This window comes from Carassius auratus, chromosome 45 (genome assembly GCF_003368295.1).
Source record: "Carassius auratus strain Wakin chromosome 45, ASM336829v1, whole genome shotgun sequence".
Classification (NCBI taxonomy): domain Eukaryota; kingdom Metazoa; phylum Chordata; class Actinopteri; order Cypriniformes; family Cyprinidae; genus Carassius; species Carassius auratus.
The window spans coordinates 2,383,882-2,404,697 of record NC_039287.1 but is presented as its reverse complement, the minus strand read 5'-3'; the positions used below and the strand labels follow the sequence as shown (position 1 = coordinate 2,404,697).

At 38.3% G+C, this 20,816-nt stretch overlaps 3 protein-coding genes across 8 annotated transcripts in view; 2 read left to right on the top strand and 1 right to left on the bottom strand.

Moving 5' to 3' along the window:
* Positions 1-845: 845 nt before the first annotated feature.
* On the top strand, positions 846-10,897 carry hnrnpub (heterogeneous nuclear ribonucleoprotein Ub). Of its 3 annotated transcripts, none has more exons than XM_026232920.1 (13): positions 846-1,464; positions 2,540-2,654; positions 5,441-5,514; positions 5,599-5,738; positions 5,819-5,918; positions 6,028-6,140; positions 6,229-6,492; positions 7,023-7,142; positions 7,222-7,519; positions 7,660-7,929; positions 8,008-8,264; positions 8,599-8,694; positions 8,892-10,897. In XM_026232920.1, exons 1-13 carry the CDS (start codon positions 1,005-1,007, stop codon positions 8,940-8,942), a joined length of 2,358 nt encoding a protein of 785 aa, XP_026088705.1. In that variant the 5' UTR covers positions 846-1,004; the 3' UTR covers positions 8,943-10,897. The 3 variants fall into 3 exon arrangements, with proteins under 3 accessions (XP_026088705.1, XP_026088704.1, XP_026088706.1); XM_026232919.1 differs by having other exon boundaries at positions 8,596-8,694; XM_026232921.1 differs by having other exon boundaries at positions 847-1,437; positions 8,596-8,694; positions 8,892-9,582.
* A 266-nt stretch (positions 10,898-11,163) lies between these two features.
* Positions 11,164-13,373, bottom strand: LOC113062732 (left-right determination factor 2-like). The gene is made up of 4 exons (XM_026232694.1): positions 13,049-13,373; positions 12,635-12,878; positions 12,283-12,522; positions 11,164-11,706 (listed from the first exon to the last, which is right to left on the bottom strand). Exons 1-4 carry the CDS (start codon positions 13,314-13,316, stop codon positions 11,382-11,384), a joined length of 1,077 nt encoding a protein of 358 aa, XP_026088479.1. The 5' UTR covers positions 13,317-13,373; the 3' UTR covers positions 11,164-11,381.
* Positions 13,374-16,377: 3,004 nt separating this feature from the next.
* The window catches only part of LOC113062875 (serine/threonine-protein kinase MRCK alpha-like), a 49,284-nt gene continuing 44,845 nt past the window's right edge, over positions 16,378-20,816 (top strand). For 2 of the 4 annotated variants that reach the window (XM_026232918.1, XM_026232917.1), the window contains exon 1: positions 16,380-17,373. In XM_026232918.1, coding sequence (XP_026088703.1) covers positions 17,196-17,373 — 178 coding nt within the window. In that variant the 5' untranslated portion in view covers positions 16,380-17,195. Of the gene's footprint in view, positions 17,374-20,816 lie in introns of all 4 variants that reach the window. The other 2 variants (XM_026232915.1, XM_026232916.1) reach the window with 2 other exon arrangements.

Below are 20,816 nucleotides of genomic sequence, written 5' to 3'. Positions count from 1 at the left end.
ATAATTGTGTAGCTATTAGGATGTGTTTTGACTTCTGAGATAAAATACTTTTCTCTTTTTTTTTAAAATTTTAATCCACATTGAGCTACAAGGCAAAAGATGGGGATGGGGTTACTAATTGTTGAAAAGCTATTGATTGTCATACATGAATTCATAAATACATACATGTAGCATCATATTTGAACATACATATATATATACATACATACATTTACATACATACATATATATATATATATATATATGCTAGCTGCACTGTTGCTGACCAATGTACACTTCAATGTGTAGTCAAATAGTGATTGGACATGAGCTTCCAAGTCTGGATGAAGTCTAAACCATCAGGCTACAGAGGAAAGTGAGGAGCATTAGATGTTACCCACCCTGGATATCCTCTGTTTGACCGTCTCCATTATCTGAGACAATATTGGACAATACAATCTCGTACGAACAGACTTAGTTTTTATCCAAGAGCAGCTTCTCTCATTGCAGTCTGCAAATACAGTGATTAGACCTTCAAATCGCTAAAATAAATACTTTCTATAGTATAAAACTTTAGTATTCAACTTAATACATTGATAAATAGGGGGGTTATAAAAATACAATTCATAAGGGTGATATTTAGAAAGGTCATTATATGGTTTATACGTGTATTTACATAAATCATACAAGAAGACGAAGAAGAAGAAGGATGCATTTACGTTTGTAATGCTCAATAAGTGAATTCAAAATGGCAATAAATCATCTTGAATTCACGAGCGAAAAGTCGTAAGCATCTAGAATGGTCATTACGGTTGAACACGCCCAGTTTCCTCGATGCTGCTTCATTGGGAGTGGTCTAGCACCCAAGGCGCCATTGAATTGTTTTGCCGGTGGACAGACGCAGAATCATCACGGCTGTGCGCAATTCAGAGAAGCAAAACGTCCGTCGGCTCTCACTGGATTGCAATAATCTAACTATCGAATCTTTTAGTTTTTTTATAGTCCATCTACGCTAAAAAGACAACATGAGTGAAATCAACGTAAAAAAGCTTAAGGTGAACGAGTTGAAGGACGAGCTGAAGAAGCGCCAGCTTTCCGACAAGGGATTGAAGGCCGAGCTTATGGAGCGGCTGCAGGCCGCGCTCGATGCAGAGGCCCAGGCCGAAGAGGAAGAAGCTACCGCGGTAGAAGCAACCGAAAAAAACGAGGCCGAGGGAAACAGTGCTGCAGTCGAAAAAGAAGGCATTGGTGAAGAAGAGCCAGAGGGCGAGAGCATGGAGGCCGAGGAGCAAAATGGAGACGGGGGTGATGCCGCTGTTGTGGGTGATGGTCAGGACGATGAAATGGGCGAGGAGGAGGAGGATGGGGACGCCGGCGTGGAAATGGACAAAGCCCTCGATGAAGAAGAGGAGGAGGACGAAGACGACGAGATCATAGACAGAATCGACGATGAAGATGGTGAGCCTGAATCTCATCCATTAGAGGGTGAGTTTTGTTTTGTGCTGAAACGCCGGGAGTATCGTGTTCACGTGGGGGTTGAAGCCGGTGAGATCATCGTTTAGCATATGTGGCTAAAGGCTAATCGGTGCCTATTGTGTAACGTTAATCAGCTAACGTGCTAATCCGGTCGGTTTCAGTTTAACGTACGCGCTAGTTTGTGGTTTAGTGTTTTAAATGATTTAGTGAGTTCAGGATTTTGAGTGTTTATTTTGTTTTAAGCTGTGTAAGCAAAGCTAGTCCAATCACCCGCGCGGGCCTTTTGTCTTAAGGAGCTTGTTGCTATTGTTGATATTTTGTCACGGTTAAAGGTATATTTTAGACTCTAATCTACAATTAACGCATTTCTATGCTCTATCGCGTTGTTTTGGTCGGTTTAGCTAGTTTCAGAAACCGAGAATTGGTTCGCGAGAGAATGGCCTCGCTGCATGCGATGATGCAGGTCGCCCTCGCGTGGACGTTGCTATGCAGAAAACCTTACGGCAGACAATGAACAAGTGCGGGGTATAGTTAAATGAATGCATTCTCAGCGGGTGATAGGGTTAGGAGTGCTATAAAATGGCGAATTTTTTTTAAAAAGCAACGAAAGAAAGGGACATTTATTAGTTTCGGTTCAGGTTGCTAGAAGGCACCATCTACTTCCGTGCAAGGTCAGTTCAGGATACTGCGTGTTGACGGTGTTCGCCGTTTATTTGTTGTTAAAAGATGTGAGCATTGTCTGGTAAGTCAGCTACAGTAGGCTAAGTGTGTATATATAAAAATACTTATTTGATTTTGACGGTGAATGCATTACATTTTAGAGATAAACACTTTAAAACACAATCAAAATTAATTGCACCCACCCTAGTTTTTGTCTGGTCTGCTTTATCATCAGATCAATGCTTGCGGTTTAAATCCTGAATGCCATAATGACACAACCAAGCAAAATATTCTGTCTGATCAGAGGTGGTCGGTTCATTTTGTAACTCTGGTTGAGTCCGAGCACTCCTGTCGTGTGGGCCACCCTTAAAACCAAGGTCCAACACGTCCGGGCATTTCATTACTGTTTGTTTTATTTTCAAAGGGGATGCGGACAAAGACATCAGTGCTGATCAGAAGAATAAGAAGGGTGTTAAGAGACGCCGGGAGGAACATGGAAGGGGCTACTTTGAATTTATTGAAGAAAGCAAATACAGCCGGTAAGGATGGGAGCAATGGCCTTCATTATCCCCGAAGTGCCACTTTTAATATATATTTGATATATTGGCTTTAAATGCCAATGCCTTACCTAGAGAAAACAACCCTCATCTACCTCTTAACTAAAGTAAAACTTTGTTGAGGGTGATTCCTGGCTAAAACAAAACACCTTACATTCAGTAAGATCATGAAACAACACTTCAAAGAGTGCTCTGATGGAAAAACAGTATATGTTTTTGTTAAACACACTCACACTGTTGTCAGGCTGACTGTATGCGCGTGGGGCGAAATCAGGCAGCGAACAAAGCAATGATGATAACACGAGATGCGGCTTCTGTCATGGCAGGGGAGGGCCAGTGACGTAGAGTTTATATCGCAAAGTGTATGATGGCGTAATGGGGCGGTTAAGTAATGGTAATGTAGCAAATTGTTGTTTAAATCTTTAGACGTTCCTTCGTTGTTTGTATTTTTTGTTTCCCTTTTCTTTAATTCTGAAAGGTTCAATTATTTATTTTACTGTTTATTTTTATATTGTAACGATGCTTTTTTTAATGCATTTGGAAAAACTATAAAGAACTGTAATAATTTTTCCTTTTAAAGTCTGTTTCTTTCGTGGTCAGCAGGTAAGTACAAACATTTGCAGTTCTTCACATTGCATAAAGAAAAGGAAATATGTTTACATCTGTAATGCATGTTCTTTCTCCAAGTGTGTGGTGATCAATTGCTGATTGAATACATTTATTAATTTTCTGGCTTTTCTGCTGCTCACCTATAGTGAACCAGTGTTTGGGTAAAAAAACAAAAATGTCTCAGTCTGTTTATATTCTTTATTAAGGAAAAAAATGTATAGGCCTATATTTTTTTTTTTGTGTATTGGAATTTCAAAAGTAGGATCTCAAGCATGAAAGTCCCCAACCACAGAAATTGTAGCAATATCTGTACCAGTTAGTAATGACGTTGATTGACTGGTTTATTGGGACCAATTGCAGGAACACTTTACCCCTGTATTTGCCGGAATGGCAGTGTGAAAGGGGCTTAAGACTTGTAAAGACTTTTAATGGCCCCCCTCATGAGGTGTGAGATGACATATGTAACATGCTATTGGTTACTTCAGAAAACAATTTGACAAGATTAAACCTCTAGATGTCTCTTAAAACTATTGTTGAGGGTTTGTGCCGTATATAGAAAACATTAACTGATTTTAGTGTCCGTATAAGCAAGAATAGGCAGAAACTTTAGATTCCAGAAAGATCTGCATGTAGATATATAAATATCCTGAGACCTTTCCAAACCATGACCCAATAAATGGGAAAGTGTAACAGTAGCACAACATTGATGCCTTCTATTTCACCAACAAGTTTTCTTCCAGGCTTCATCGTGGGGTAAACTGGTAAGCAATGATGGCAAATTTTGCCTTCACAATTGTGAATTCACAAAACAGTATGAGATGTTTTAAGCAGCCATTTTAAGGTAATGTAAATCACTTAGGGATGTAACGATTCACTCAACTCACAATTTGATTCACGATTTGATTGTTTTTTACAAAATGAGATATAAGACAAATGATAAATGTATCCTTTTATTATTGCTTAGACAATATGCTGCACATTTCTTTGTGAAGTTGAAATACACTTTACACACTATAATAATATACTAAAATAACACTTGCATATTATTGCTCTTTTGTTGGTTTTGGTTGATTTTATTGTCCTCATTTGTAATTCACTTTGGATAAAAGCATCTGCTAAATAACAAAATTTAAATAATGTAAATGACAACAAGCCCCAAGTCAAAAAAAATGACACACATCTCTTCAAAAAAAATTAAAAAAGGCTTTGTTTGTGCTCTTTCTATTTAAAATTAGAGGCAGGCAACCACTGCATTTTAATCATGAGCCAAAGAAAGATGCTGCATACATGCAACAAGTGAAATTTTTAATCTAAATGAAATTGTATTATTTCGAAATTTGAAGCAAAACAGAATTATTAGACTTCAGTTTTGTGAAACTATACAGACAAATATCAGCATGAACCCGAAACAGCGGACAAACTGAATGAGGTGCAGATTCACTCTCTGCCAGCAGGTTTTTTCGCTTTAAACGCTGCAGTTACTGAAGAAAAGATGAAAGGGAAAAATACCATCTAAACTTTTCCACTCAGACATACATTCATATAAACTCTATCCTTAATTGAATCCAGATTTGTTTAGCATCTCAACCGATTTGAATCGTCACATATGAATCGATTTTCAACAGGCTCGCGGTTAATGGACCTTTTTCACATTTTGGGTTTCTCTGCAGCAGAAGTCATCATAATTGGGTTAACTTGAAGAGCAGTCAATGGGAGGGTACCACAAATATATTTTTTGCATTCTCAAATGCTCAAATAGCAAAAGGAAAAAACTCTACTATAGTGTTTTCATGACTTTCAGTGTAAAGAAAAAATTGAGAGACTGAAAACGGCAGTCAGATGAGAGAACAATATAAAATTTACCATCCCTCCCGTAGACGCTGCATTAGAAACACCCTCACATTAACGTTTTTTTTTTTTTGTAATTTGATGCAACGGTTATATACAAATATTAGTGTTATGAATGTACAAAACAAAACTTTTGAGGATTTACGATGCTGATGACTGTTAAACATCATCGTCTTGTAAAAAGGGTCCATCGTTACATCCCTAAAATCAACTGTTGACGCTGCTATGACTATGAGGAAGGACCTCACCTGGACATCCCATCACAGTCCTGCTTCACTCATGGGATTAATGGCTTATAAACTCTATTTCAGGTCCAAGTCTCCCCTGCCACCTTTGGAGGAAGAAGATGAAGAGTTTGATGACACCCTGGTCTGCCTGGATCCCTGTGAGTGCTTTTTATGTTAAGAAGCATGCCTGCCAATTAAGTTTCTCTTGGACTAAAACGTATTTATTCTCAATGTTTCCGTAGACAATTGTGACCTTAACTTCAAAGTATCCCGGGACAGATACAGCACCTCCTCTCTTACCATGGAGAGTTTCGCTTACCTTTGGGCGGGTGGCCGTGCCTCGTATGGTGTAAACAAAGGCAAAGCCTGCTTTGAAATGAAGGTGACTACTACAGCATATTTAGGCAAACTGATGAAATGCAAGTGATGAATTGTGATTTATAATTTCTCATTCATTTTCAGATCACTGAGAAAATTCCAGTCAAGCATTTAAACAGCAAAAACATGGACTTCCATGATGTCCATGTTGGCTGGTCCCTGGCTAATGGAAGTCTTTTGCTGGGTATGTGCACTCAGTTTATATTAAGTTAACATGTCTATGTTACCACAGTAAATTATTGCACAGTCATATTTCATCTCCTAAAAATCAATATGACGTATCACTGTTTTAGGTGAGGAGGAGCATTCCTACTCCTATTCAAGCAAAGGGAAGAAGACTTCAAACTGTGTTACTGAAGACTACGGGGAGAATTTCGATGAAAATGATGTCATCGGCTGTTTCATTGTAAGTCCTTCCTCTCACAAAATAATAGAATTTTTTCTGTTAACTTGCATATTCTAATGCACTTTGGTTTTTCCTTTATCTTGCATAGAATTTCGAAGCTGATGAAGTGGAGATTTCCTATTCCAAAAATGGCAAGGACCTTGGTGTGGCTTTCAAGGTCAATAAGGAGTCCTTGGCCGGACAAACTCTGTTCCCCCATGTTCTTTGCCACAACTGTGCGGTTGAGTTCAATTTCGGTCAGATGGAGACACCATTCTTCCCTCAGTTGGAGGGCTTCACCTTCCTGCAGCAAGTTCCTGTGGATGTGCGTGTCAGAGGACCTAAAGGACCGGAGACCAAGAAAGATTGCGAGGTACTATTTTTTTTTTTTTTTTTTTTTAATCTTGAAACATACACTATGGTTCAAGAGGTTTTGTTTGAAACCAGTACTTATAGAATGTAAGATTATAAATTTAACAAAAGATTTATATTTCAATTACGGTACATGCTGTACTTTTGAACTTCTATTCAACAAAGACATTAAGGAGACTGACTGTTTTCAACGTTAATATAAGATGATTGTTGAGCACCAAATCAATATATTAGAATGATTTCTGAAGGATCGTGTGACACTGAAGACTGGAGTCGTGGCTGCTGACAGTTCTGTATTGCCATCACTGCCATACATTTAGATTTTAAAATATAATCAGCCTTGCTGAGCATAAGAGACTTCATTTGAAAAAATGTTATGGCCCCCAAACTTTTGAACAGAATTGTATTTAACCTATAAACCTATAAACATTCATGACATATGTGAAAAAAAAAAAAACATGAAAATGGTTAACTTTTATTTTTTGTTGTTGCATGCATTGACATAATTGTGATCACTATGTTGGTTTCAAGGTGATCGTCATGGTCGGTCTTCCTGGATCTGGGAAAACTGCTTGGGTAAATAAACATGTTGAAGAGAACCCTGGGAAGTACAATGTCCTCGGCACCAACACCATCTTGGAAAAGATGATGGTGAGAAACATACTTCTTAAAAACTTATTAAAAAATCTTGTCTTATTTTCTTGTCTAATCTCACTTTTTGGACTTGCAGATTAACAGCATTAAGAGGCAAAACAAAGACACAGCGAAACTCTCAGCCATCTCTCAGCGTGCTCCGTTGTTCCTGGGCAAGTTTATTGAAATTGCTGCCCGCAAAAAGAGAAACTACATCTTGGATCAGACAAATGTGTCTGCACCAGCCCAGAGAAGGAAGATGTGTCTGTTTGCTGGCTTCCAACGCAAAGCTGTAGTGGTTTTCCCCACTGATGAGGCCTTCAAGGAGAGAACACAGAAGAAAGCAGAAACTGATGGCAAAGATGTACCTGAGCATGCCGTTCTGAAAATGAAAGGTAAGACATGACGTCATTTCACCACTGCACCTCTAGATTTCCTTGCAGTCCAAAACTGCATATTTTACATCAGTGAATTCAAAAACAACCTGGCACAAAGTAGAAACATCAGGAATATAAAAGTTTGTTTTTACCTGCAGGTATCTACACGTTGCCAGAGGTGGGAGACTGCTTCTCTGAGGTCACATATGTGGAACTGCAGAAGGAGGAGGCTGTCAAGCTCTTGGAGCAGTACAAGGAAGAGAGTAAGAGTGCTTTGCCACCTGAAAAGAAACCCAACCAAGGCACCGTGACCCCCAAAAAAGGAGGTGGACGAGGCAAAGGGCCTAGGACCCAGTTCGGTAGGGGTGGTGGTCCAGGCCCACGTGGAGGCAGAGGTGGATTCCAGGCCCGTGGAAACTTCAGAGGATGTAAGTCGGTTTTTTTTTTTCTTCTTTTTTGTGAACTGTAATGCTTAATTTACACTGAGAATTTCCTCTCTTTTTTAGTACCAGTACCACATCGTGGTTATAATCGTCACCCACGCGGTGGCTACATGCCGCCACCACCGCCACCACCTGTCTTCCGAGGAGGGTTCCATAGCCGAGGTGGAGCTGGTGGGATGCACAACCGGGGAATGGTCCCCAGAGGTGGGCACATGAGAGGCGGCAGAGGTGGAATGGGTCGCGGAGGGCCTTCAAACAGAGGTAACATGCACCGCGGTGGTGGACAAGGCAGACCCAATAACAGAGGACACTTCCAGCAGGTTAGTATGTCTTTTGTGACCACACTACTGCTGATAGGTTTGGTTTGGGGTTGGTAAGATTTTTTTTTTTTATGATTTTAAAAAGTGTCTTTTTACCTACAAGACTTAAGATTTATTTGATCAAAAATAGAGTAAAAACTGTAATAGTGAAATATTATTAATGCTTAAAATAATATAATTTTTTATATATGTATGTGTGTAATTTATTCCTGTGATGAATTGTGAGATGTCACAATTCAAAAAACTCTTGCTGACCCCAAACTGGTGAATGGTAGTGAAACCTCAATTTGACTTCTACTTGGAGAATAATTCTGAATTTTCACATTGTTAGAAGTTCCGTGGCAGAGGAGGCCATCAGCAGAATCGTGGTGGTTTTGGCAACAAAAACGGATCTTTTGCCCAAGCCTTCAACCAGAGTTGGCAACAAGGGGTAAGAACAGCTATTATATGTCCCATTGAGAAAGCTAATATTTAATAGGGTCACCGATAAGCCATACATTGTATAAACTTCCAATGAGAAATCTAACTTATTCAAAAAATTTAGATTGTGTCTGTGATTTCCAAAGTATTATATATGAAACCAAATTGTAGTCCATCTGACTGATTAAACTTTCTTTGACCCTTTAGTTCTGGAACCAGAAGCCATGGAATCAACAGTACCACCCAGGATATTACTAAATGCGCGTTTGTATTAAAGACTCTTGGCCTCTTGTGCACTGGAATGCACAGCCACTGAATAACCATCCACTTTTATGGTCCTTGTTTATTTTTTTTTTTAAAGGAAGTCCATTTTTAAATAAGAGAAGCAAGTGGCAAACAAACATTCCGCCTACTGAAGTAAACAGTCTACGTTCTACATAGATGTGTGCTTGCTTCACTCTTAAATCTTTGTAAAATGTATTTCCTCCCCCTTTTATTTTGTATCACAGCTTTGATATATTGTTATATCAGGAATCCCAGCACTTGTCTTGTGCAAGGGATGCTTTGAATTTCAGGGTTGTGAATTTTATTCTGTAAAATGTCATTTTTACTCAATGTAAATTATTATTTTTCAGGGTTTTTCTTTTGTGTGTGTGTGTGTGTGTGTGTGTGTAAGAGTTATAGTGTTTAAGAATCCCTGTCAACGTTAATCTTTTAGAATCTTTTGACAATAATCATTAATATTTACGCAACATCTCTGCCCTTCATGTTCGGTGAAGGAGTGAACATATTGTCCTCTATTTACTTCTTATAGATCCAAGTTTTTCTTTGTTAGCCCCAGGCTGTAACGGTTACATCATATGTTTGCAATAAATGATGTGCTTGCTTTTCTACGACATTTTATGGCTTTTGACTGATATCTTGAACAACCCATTTCAAAGAGTCTTTGAATGGCAGTCAGATTTGTCTCTAAATTCAGGACCATCAGACTCTATTGTCTTGTTTTTGTAGGGCGTACACTGGAAAGATTTTTAAATCAGTTTAGCCAGTTACTTTGATTTGTTTCTTTTGCACTGCATAATTTTATGCATTTGTGTCCTCTAAGAAACCAAGAGAAGCCACAATGAAACATACGTTCATCTGAAGTTAAGCACTTGATTTTGCTTATTGATTTACACAATTCAGCAAAGCTTTGTTGATTTATAGCTTCATTATAAAAACTGCACTAAACTTGCTAATACTGTTCATTCTGATTAACATTTTATAGCAACACTTTTTAAAATGGCTTAGCAAAATATTTAATGCAACCTTTTTTAGTTTTAACTGAGTAATCGCTACATTGATCTATGTAATATTGCAACTAACTTGTTTCAGGTGTACATTTAAAATTACATTTATACAACAATATTTAGACCATTTTACAAGAAATGTCCTAAAAGGTTTCCTTTGGGATTAATTTGTCAAATGGTGGCCTTGAAAGCGGTTTTAGATGTAACAACCAGCAAATAAGCAAGTTCTCTTATATGTTAAATTCTCAGATGCATTACTAATGTTACATGGAGAGAGCGGTGAAATACTGGCGAGTCGACTGGATTTACTAACCGATAAGGATTTCCTCGAATTGCATCACCTGCTTATTGATACTCATCTTTGAAACCACAATAATATCACATACACCCCATATTCCCATCAGTGATAAATTCTGATTTTCATCGATCCAGGCCCTTGATTTGTCTGAATTAATCCATTTCTTATAAAGCGCCAACTGGCCAAAGAAAAGGGCAGCTATTTTTGACTTAAAATTGGTGTATTTTATCATGATGCAATAGTTGAAGTGGAATATTTTAACTATATACCATTTAAATTGATGTAAAAGTAACTTATTTCAGGAAGCATTGTTTTTTTTCTGTAAATGATTTCCAGTGGGTAATGGTTTTTAATAGAATATGTGGTTTTTAATTGGATAGCATGGCATGATAGATTTGTGATGATACTGTTTTACTACACAGACGTTGCTTGTGCAAAATACGCTATTTTGAGGATGAAAAATGTATTTACTAAACTGTGCTAAAAATGTGGCATTGTGTGTTCTTGAGAGACTGCAGGTGGGATGTTGTTTGTATTTTGGCTTTGATTTTTCAGCGATGAATGTTAAAAGTGTTTCAATGTAAGGAAATGTGTCATTAAATAATGTAATAAACCTCTGAGATAAATCATTGTCTTCTCACTGAATTGTTCTCTAAATGCAAAATAGTTTTATAATATTAAGTCTAGTAATTACTGAAACTGTTTACTAACTGTTTAAAGGGATAGTTCACCCAAAATTTTTATTTTTGCCATCATTGACTGCAAATACTGGAATATGCTAATATTTATTTGGTTGACCAAAAAATCAGTGAATAAGTTGAGAAAGTTTCAATGAAAAATAGTTTAATTTATATTCAATCACAGGTTGACATATGCAACAAACCCATTCTATTTACTGCTGAAAATATAACATCTACAAATCAATCTTTTTCACTTCATAAGGCATCATATACAAATGCAAAAATAAATGCATATCAATTTAGCAATATTTACACATTTATACAAAGTGCTTGAGCTATAGTCTCAATAAGGCTTAAGTTGCCAACACCCTTTTTTATCCTAATAGCTTTTAAGTACATTTTGTCATGTGGTCAATGGCAAATACCATGTTCATACAACTGAAATATTATCCATTGCGCATCCACACTTTTCTACAATCATATTTGGGAATTCGGCTACCTCTATTTCAGTATAATCTCCCTTTTTCACCAAATACATCATCGGTAGCGGCGCGCTCTCTACAACCGCGCACTTCCTCTCTCCGTAACCGTAGTTGCGCTTGGGCTGCCGGCAGCCGCCGTTACACCGGAACGCCTCATACCCGGATGGTTCGATGATCCAGTACTGGGTCCAAGTCAAGGCTCGGAAATTGATGAAGTATTTTTCCCTGCAGCACATGTCACTGTCTTTGTTGGTTTCACAGTCTCCGCTAGACCTGCAACGCAAAAAATAAAAGCATATTAGTACATTGTACGTTTGAAATGTAACACATTTTTATTTTGGGAAAGTTTCTCCCGTAGCTAACACTTTACACTACGGAGCCCATATTACACATTAAATCACATTAAACAGGCCCATATATAATTAGAATAATAAGAGAGTGATTCTTTTGAGTAGGCTACTCTACTTTTAGAAAACTTTCACTAAAATTAACTTTTTTTTTTTACATGTACATAGGCCTAGCTATATGTACATGTAAATACATACATACATACATACATATATATATATATATATATATATATATATATATATATATATATATATATATATATATATATATATATATATATATGTAAAGTTTAAATTAATCAATAATTAAAATAAAGTAATTATTTTGTATAATTTTTACAAAAATTATCGGCATTGCTATTAATTAGCTATTTGACTATTTAAATGTAATCATATATAAAATGTAATTAAGTCAGATAAAGGCTGCATGTGTAAGAAATTTATTTAATATTGTTTATTGGCATTATAGCCTACTGCTTTGAAATGAAGCCATGCTTACCCAAACTCCTCGAGGTTGAGGGTGTAAAGAACAAGCTCAGGTTTTCCCAGAGTGTTGTCGTTTGGACCTTGAGTAGTGAAACGGACACACTTGGCCATTTCTGCCGCGTAACTGCCGGGTCTCTCGCCCTCGATCCACACCTCCAGGTGCATGGGCATCTCCATTCGCCTCTTCGACCAATAGTGCACCGCCTGGGTCACATCAAAGCTCTTCCAGCCGGTTTCGTGAATGGGAATCAACCTGAAGAGGTGATGGTTGTGACAATTAGCATGCTTGTTCCGTAACGCCAATCAGCAGTTAAATTAGCATAATTAAGAAAGAATATTAACCGTCTGTGGCCGTCTCTGCTTACCTGGAATCCACTAGTGATGTTCGGTTCGACCCGTCTTCCAGAGGTTCCACCCAGTAGATGCTCACCCGGGCGTTGTTGACGGGTCTGTGGCCCTTTCTCTCTGGTATGGAGCGCTTGTGTGGGGCTTTCTTGAACAGTTTCAGTTCTGCCATGGTCACTTCACTGTTCTCCGGAATCCTTGATGTCATCTCAAACATCACGCGTTGACGTGTCGTGTCAGAATATACAAATTCACCAGAGATGTCTGGAATAGACGAGAGGGATTGATGAATAAACTATATTTAAATTTTGCTTATTTAAAATTATTTTGTTAATATAGCAGCAGTAATTGTTCATTTCCATCCCCATATTTCCTTTACTAAATTGTAGAATTTAATTCATATCGTGCATTTTCAATCTGTATATTAATCTTACCTGCATTGCCAGGGATTCCCCTCAGTATGCCGGCTAAACTGGGAAGCGAGCGGCGTCTTCTTGCGTGGTGCAGTTTCAGCATTGAAATATATTTGTTCTTAATGTGCGTTGGAATCACAAGGTTCTCCAGATCCCGCTTGTGAATTCTCGGAACTTCACTAAGTCCCAGTGTCTTCAGCAGAGCGTCTTTCATGTCTTCGTGGGTGAAACCCCTCACCATTGCGAAAAGTGCTGCGAAAAGGAAGCACGCGGCACGGATTGACGACATCTTCCACTTGAAGGTGCTGGAGAGGTTCTGACTCTGAGCTGCTGTTCTCGGCCTGAGACGACTCTGCTTTGAAAGCGGCTCGTCCTTAAATGCGCCCATGAGACCCCCATTGTTCGCACTTTGACAAGGGGGTGGTGTCTGACATCAGAAGGATGATGATACATGAAAGCCGCGATTCATCGGAGAAATTAACGCAAAATGTACACTTTAAACAAGAATAAGAATTCAGATAACCTCCTTTCATTCAAATAGAAGACATTTCTAAGATAGTTAGACAGATAGACATGTATGTAAAAAATAGATGACAGCTATAAACATGTAGATAGATAGATAGATAGATAGATAGATAGATGATTGAAAAGCATGTAAATAGATAGACAGATATGTAAATATATATATATATATAGATAGATAGATAGATAGATAGATAGATAGATAGATAGATAGATAGATAGATAGATAGATAGATAGATAGATTATGTAATACCAAAACGGGTCACAAAATCTCCTTATGGTTACATAATTATGATAAAAAAATAATTATGTATGAATGTATTATATGTTGTAATTGCTGTTAATGTAATATTATGTTTATTGCTGACACATGATGTTCTTGCATGGATTTACTGATGAGCTTCCAGACATAGTGAACCTAGAATGCACCCTCTTTCTAGTTTGCATGTGCACGTTGATGCAGCACCCTAGTTCCTCGTGTGTACATTCCCCTGGAAATGGTAAAACATTCCTAGTCTGGCAAGAGTCTGACAGTACGGAGTATCAATCCCTCTGTCTATGCACCTTTCTGTTGGTCACCTTCGCTGTGGGCCCATCATCATTGGGAGGGATTATGTTTATTCGAAGACCACCATCCTTCTGCTATGCACAGATTAAAATTATTAGGCAAACAGACTGTTTAATCCAGGGTTGTGGTATGGATGTGGATTGGGGGGCTCTTCACAGGTTGGTGATTATCTGATTCCATTGCCAGATTTACCATGCCTTGTTTGGTCACACTAACATTAGAAGAGGGCTAGTGGCATTGAGGGCCCAGTGTCTGAGTATGTGTATTGGCCTCTCTATTTGCTCTAAGATGTCAGACAGACTAAAGTAGCTCACAGGAAGAACAGATGACGAATGACTGGCTGGCCGCTGGAGATTAATGCAGTACAAATGCAGAATCAGACTAAAGAGCTCACTGTTTGAGCCCAGAAGAGTATCACCATATCTGCAACAAGAGATTCAGATAAATTTATATCTGAATAATAATAATTATTATTATTATGAAAAATTAATATATAAATAGAATACATCAGAAAGACGGTAACTAAAAACAGGCATGTTTCTCTGAATATTTTAGAAATAGTTTTTTGAACCATCCTGCAAGTCTGGATGTTAAATCTGAACAAATAATCCCACATAAAAAATATAAATAACACAAATGCTATATTTAGCATCTTTTATTTAAAACTTAATTTTTTAGATTTGAAATTAATTGGCAACGATCCTCAGTCTAGGGCCCTGCTTGACTCATTTTGTACAATACACATGATCCACGCAAAACTGAAGTCCTGGATTCTTGTGTGAGTTCTGTCAGTCTTCTTTCCTTCCCTTGTCGATTATTTTGAGTCCCTTTGTCAATATAAGTACCATCTAATTCTCACAGGTAGTAGCCCTTAATCAAAGGATGGAGGTACACGCCAATCAACAAAGCACGCGCTAATTAACACCTCTCTCTATTATACGAAAGACAGACAGCTCTATTCAAACGGGTGCCGCCTCGGTTTGATAAAACAACAAACAGTTCGTCATTAAGGTAACGACTGTAAATATTACTGCGTTAAAAACTCAGTGTTCTTCTGTCAGCGATTAGGAATCATAATGCAGATCATATATACGAAACCCGCTCATTTGGTTAAGGATGTTTAAACAAATTCTCATGGTCTACAGAAACTAATAATTGAATGTGAACTTCCTGTTCAAAATTCCCTACATCCTGCCACAGTTTGGTCCTAACCTCAAATGTTTTGACTTGAAAGAGACGATTAGCACCTTATTAGGCCTGGTGTGGCAATTGTCGGATTCAGATTTATAGAAGAATTGTTATGAGAAGAGAAGATGTCATGTTCTCCAACGTCAAACGTTTGTTACAAAGTAACAGCGGTGCCATGACACTTTCGTTTGATCTTACAAATATGTTTTGCTGCATAAACTTGCTTGTTTGGGATATATAAAAGGAAGTCTAAATATTATATCAAAATCAATGTTACTACTTTTTACGAATAGCATATATTTAGTTCTAGGTATAGTAGTCACAGTTTAAAGTTAAGTTAATATCTAAGATATTTTAAAACAGAAAATGTAATGTAACATTTATAAGTATATCCGCTTCGCTGAACAAGTTACATAAAACCACGGACATATAAATGCAAACGAGGAGTTCAGACGCACTTGATTAAATTACATACTTCAATTGCAATGCAGAATATCGGACACAAGAGGGCGAACGTGCTCGTTTTTCATAAGAATTAGTAAGTTCTGCACAAGAGACCTTTACAAAAGAAGATAAGATGCATACGAAAAGAAAATGTGAGGAAAAACTTAATTCTTTTCCTTTATAGGCGTGACTGTTTTTCAGTGACTTCATATATAATATGTGTGTGTAGGAATTTCAAGTAACATTACTCTCAAGGTGCGAATTACCAACAAAACAATGAACTTAAAACAATGTATGTAAAAGTAGGTATGCTCATATAATACCCAATTAAAGAGCATTTTCTAAGATATGAATAAAAAAGTTAGCGTACAAATAGTGCGATAAATAGACGCTCAACAACTGAAGTCGCGTTCGCCTGCATTGGTAACCATAGCAACAGTACGTCGCTCGAGCTCTTTCCGTCGCCAGCTGACGCACGTCAACAAAAAAGTCCTGTCATTTTCACATTATTAATTATTTACCAAAATAATTTTAAAAAAAAAAAGTATTTGGTCATTTTTAAAACAGTTGACCATTAGCGCACTGCGCTAGAAAACAATTTGGCTTTCACGAAACGAACCTCAACACCAAATCACTAACAGAAATCCCTTAAATGGTCGACCCCCCTTGAAGGTCAACGAATAACTGTGGGATAATTCGCACACTCTTCACTAGTATACACCACTCTCTGCTCGTTCCCTCCAGCATACCCCTCCATCCCCTGCAGCAGATGCTGTGACGGTCGCCATGATGCTGCCGGGTTTCGCCTGCAGCAGCAGCAGCAGCAGCGAGCTGTGAGAGACACACACACCGCGAGCGCGAGCGGAGCCCTCCAACCGAACCGACATAAACGAGGACACATATATCCAGCAAAAGCTTCTGTCGTCAAGTGCATAACAGTTTTCGAAAGCAAGGCTTGCTCCTTCTGCCAGCGTTTTAAGAGAGGGATTTAAAGGGAAAACAGCTTGCTAGGGCTTTCGCAGTCCTGCCAGAGGAGGGGCATATGGGGCTTTGTAGCAATGCAGATCCCGTGCTGCTGATGCGCTTTTGTTACTGCATAATGGATAACCACAGATATCACCATATCACAAGGGATTGCTTTTAACTTATTTAGTGACTTGTTTTGTGAAAAGTGTCCTTTATAGGAGAAGCTGAAATCGGGAATACATAAGCCTAGGTTATACGTCAAACCCATCGGCCAGGGCAGGGTCGATGGCTGTAAGTTCTCTGCATCCAAGGACTGCGAAATTGTGATGTTGTGGATTGATAGGGACGGATCGGTGTGAGAGGGACCATGATAAGGCTTTACAATATTTTTTGAGACATTACGTTTTTTGGAGCGTCCCATTTGCTACAGTGGGAGCAAAAACTGACCATACTGTGAGACACCAGCAGCAACTGAAACCATGTCTGGTGAGGTGCGTTTGAAGAAGCTGGAGAAGCTGATTCTTGATGGCCCATCTCAGTCCAGCGGCCAGTGCTTCAGCGTCGAGACCTTGTTGGATATTCTTGTTTGTCTGTATGATGAATGCAATAATTCTCCCCTAAGAAGAGAGAAAAACATCCTGGAGTTCCTTGACTGGGGTAAGACATATTTCATGCACTGCACGAATTGTCTTTCACGCGATTAGCATGCATATTTTTGATGGCTTGACAGTTCTTTACATATTATTGTTCGTGTTTATTTAGGTGTTTAATGTGTTTAGTTAATTCTTGGGCAGTAGCTACAGGCGCACTCGGTAATGATGAAGACTCCTGAGCAATCAGTCTTAGAGAAAAAATGGTTTTATTGTACATGACTCGGGTCTGCCCCTCATGGGCGCCGGCATGTTGAGATCACATGACCAGCTGTGTCACGCAACTGACTGTTACTATTAATAATAGTAATGTTTACTTTATATACAGTTTTCAGCCAGCACTGAATTCACCTCACAAAACATGTTCATCTAAGCCAAAAAAACCCCCGTCAATTTAGTTTATTTCTTTATTCTTTGCTTTTTATTTTATTTTTATTGATTATGAACCTTTTTTGGTTACTATTTACATTTTTGTTAAACGTTAAATTACCTTAAAGGGGTCATATGATGCAATTTAAAATTTTCCTTTCTCTTTGGAGTGTTACACGCTATTGGTGCATAAAGAAGATCTGTAAAGTTGCAAAGACTAAAGTCTCAAATCCAAATAGATATTCTTTATAAAGTTAAGAGTCAACCACGCCCCCACGTCTCTACATCACAATGTGGGAAGATTTGCATAATGCCGGCAACATGTTCACGCAAAGATAGAAGACGTAACTTTTATTCTCGCTGTTGCCTCTGCTGCCATGTTTTGGAGACGCTGTGTGTTTCGTTGTGAAAGTGAAACTACTTTGTTTGCTCTTCCAAAAGAGGACACAACTAGAAATCAGTAGTTAAGTTGTATTTACAACACTGTTCCAGAACAGTCAACCCAAATATTCAGATGTGTGCAGCACATTTTATTGAGGACGAGGACTGTTTTCTGTGAGAGCAACCTGCAATGCTGGTGTCTGTTTTTATAATGTGGGCAATTCCAACTTTGCAAGGAAAGTCTGACGCTTCTGACTCACAGTCCGTAAAGTATGTTTTCATATTTAACGATTTTGCCACTGATGATTCAAAACCAAGTTTTGAACAGTGTATAGTAGAGCTTGTTGTTTATCGTTTCTCCGATCACAAATGTAGACATGGTTTTATGTTTGTGCAGCGTCATATGCAAAACAATGCGTAAAAAGACAGTATAAGTCATTATAATCAGTAATTATACCCCCACTGCATGTAACAAATGCCTCGTGTTTAATGGGTTTTGTTGTTTTTGTCTTGTCATGCTGGGACACGGCATCACAGTATGGTAACAGGCGTAACATTTCCATCACAAGCTTGAAGGATTCTGCATTTGACTTAGAGAAGCAACAATAATGTTCCTTATGTGGAAATAATTTAAACCGCATAAACACATTGCATTACACTAAATGCACAAACCAATGTGCTTTTTAGCAATGTCATATGACCCCTTTAAAGCACTTTGAATTACCACTGCATTTGAAATGTGCTATGTTAATAAACTTGCCTTTGCCTTGCCTAACATAGCCTGAGTCGGCAGCATAATTCAGAGTGATAATACAGAATGGCATCAAGACCAGGGGTCCCCAGAGGGCCGGTGTCTTGCAGAGTTTAGCTCCAACCCTAATTAAACATACCTGAACCAGCTAATCAAGTCTTACTAGGCATACTAACTTCTGGGCAGGTGTGTTGAGGTAAGTTGGAGCTAAACACTGCGGGACACCAGCCCTCTTTGAGTTTGGAGACCTGTTCTAGAACAACAAACTTCTTATATCCAGGCTGATATGTGTCTGTATCATTTCCAAAACCTTGAGCACTATTGAAACAAATAAGATGTGAATGATTAAGACAAATAGGCAAACTTTTATGCAGCAGAGTTCATCCTCCATCTGTAAATGATCTAATTGCTAGTTTAAAATGGAACAGAATGAATGCTCTTCTGAATACTTTGGCATAACCAGCTGTCTTGTTATGTAACTTTCTGTGAAATGAATAGAATGTAACAAACAGCATTTCAATTCCTTGACCATCATCTGAGTGCAGTGCTAATTCACAGCACAGTCCGTCTGTAGTTTGGGGTTTTGTTTACAATCTTCTGCTACTGGGATTTTGATGAAAATGCAAATCAAAAATGCCTTCTAGTGACTTAGTTAGACTCATGTTGTTGTACTCAGGTCAGGATGATTTGAGATAGAGCTATTGTGCGTCATTGTGCATGTGTGCTTATGCGAAAAAATTAAAATGTTCTTTTCCACTGGGGAGTCTCTTTGGGGCAGCGTCAGGAAACTCTACTGAGCCGCTGGACACATGATGTCATATGGGGAAATGACAGTGCATTGTGTTTGTCCCCTTTGTGGACTTGACTATTTAAAGACCGACTGGATAGGCCACTCACTCATGAGCTCATTAGCTCACTCATTCATTCACATATCAGTGTTAACTGCTGTGACATTCATTGGCATGGTTGACCAAAGTCACAGTTTAATTGTCATAGAGGTCAAATTTAGCCTCACACAGGACTGCGTGTCTTGCTTCTTTATGACACACTAACACATTTTTATGCCGTTTGTATTTCAAAAAGGAGGCTGGAAGTCCAGCGTTACTTTGTAAAAGAAAGGCAATAAGGGGATAAATTTGGCTGGGTGCTCTGGTTTTCCTCAGCATCTGTTGACAGTTCATAAACACAATTTCAGAGAACCCATCAGCCACTGATGATTTAGGTAAGAAGTAGGTGAGGATTCCACATTCATGGTTGATAGATCGTAATTGAAGCCTTGAGGCAGTCACATTGTACTGCAACATAATGAGAATCACATGTATGTTGGGACAAGGCCGCTAAGCAATTATATGCGAAACCCCCTGGAATGTCCCAGTCCTCCAGAGAAATGTATGCATAACCGTGCAAGACACATAATGAATGAATCATTCATATTTCCTGTGCTTCCATCGCCAACAAAGTCTAGACCAGTGACCCAGAGCCATATTGTATTGTTCTGATTATTTTCATTGTGAAAGAGTGAATTCATGCACTCCCTGGGCTTTTCACTGAAATGGATCTTGGGCCAATTGGCAAAGAGGTGTACATACTTCAGCTTTTTATTTGTTTTCCCTTGAATGACCCTGAAGAAGATTGGTGGTAGCTTGGGGGAACTGTTTGACAGTGTTTCCCATATGATACATTTATTAAGCAGTGTAATTAAGTAATTTTATTGGTGTGTATAGTGTAACTGCAATGGTAAGCTGAAAAAAATGGTATGCTTTGAAACAGTTTTCACCCAGAAATTGCTAGTACATTTCACAAATAATTACAAAAAAGGCAAATAACACATTATATGAAACATGAAATTCTTAAGTAGAAAGACTGAAATGTTTTTTTTCTTGTAAAACGTCCTCCAATAATATATATATATATATATATTAGGGCTGTCAAAAATAGCGCGTTAACGG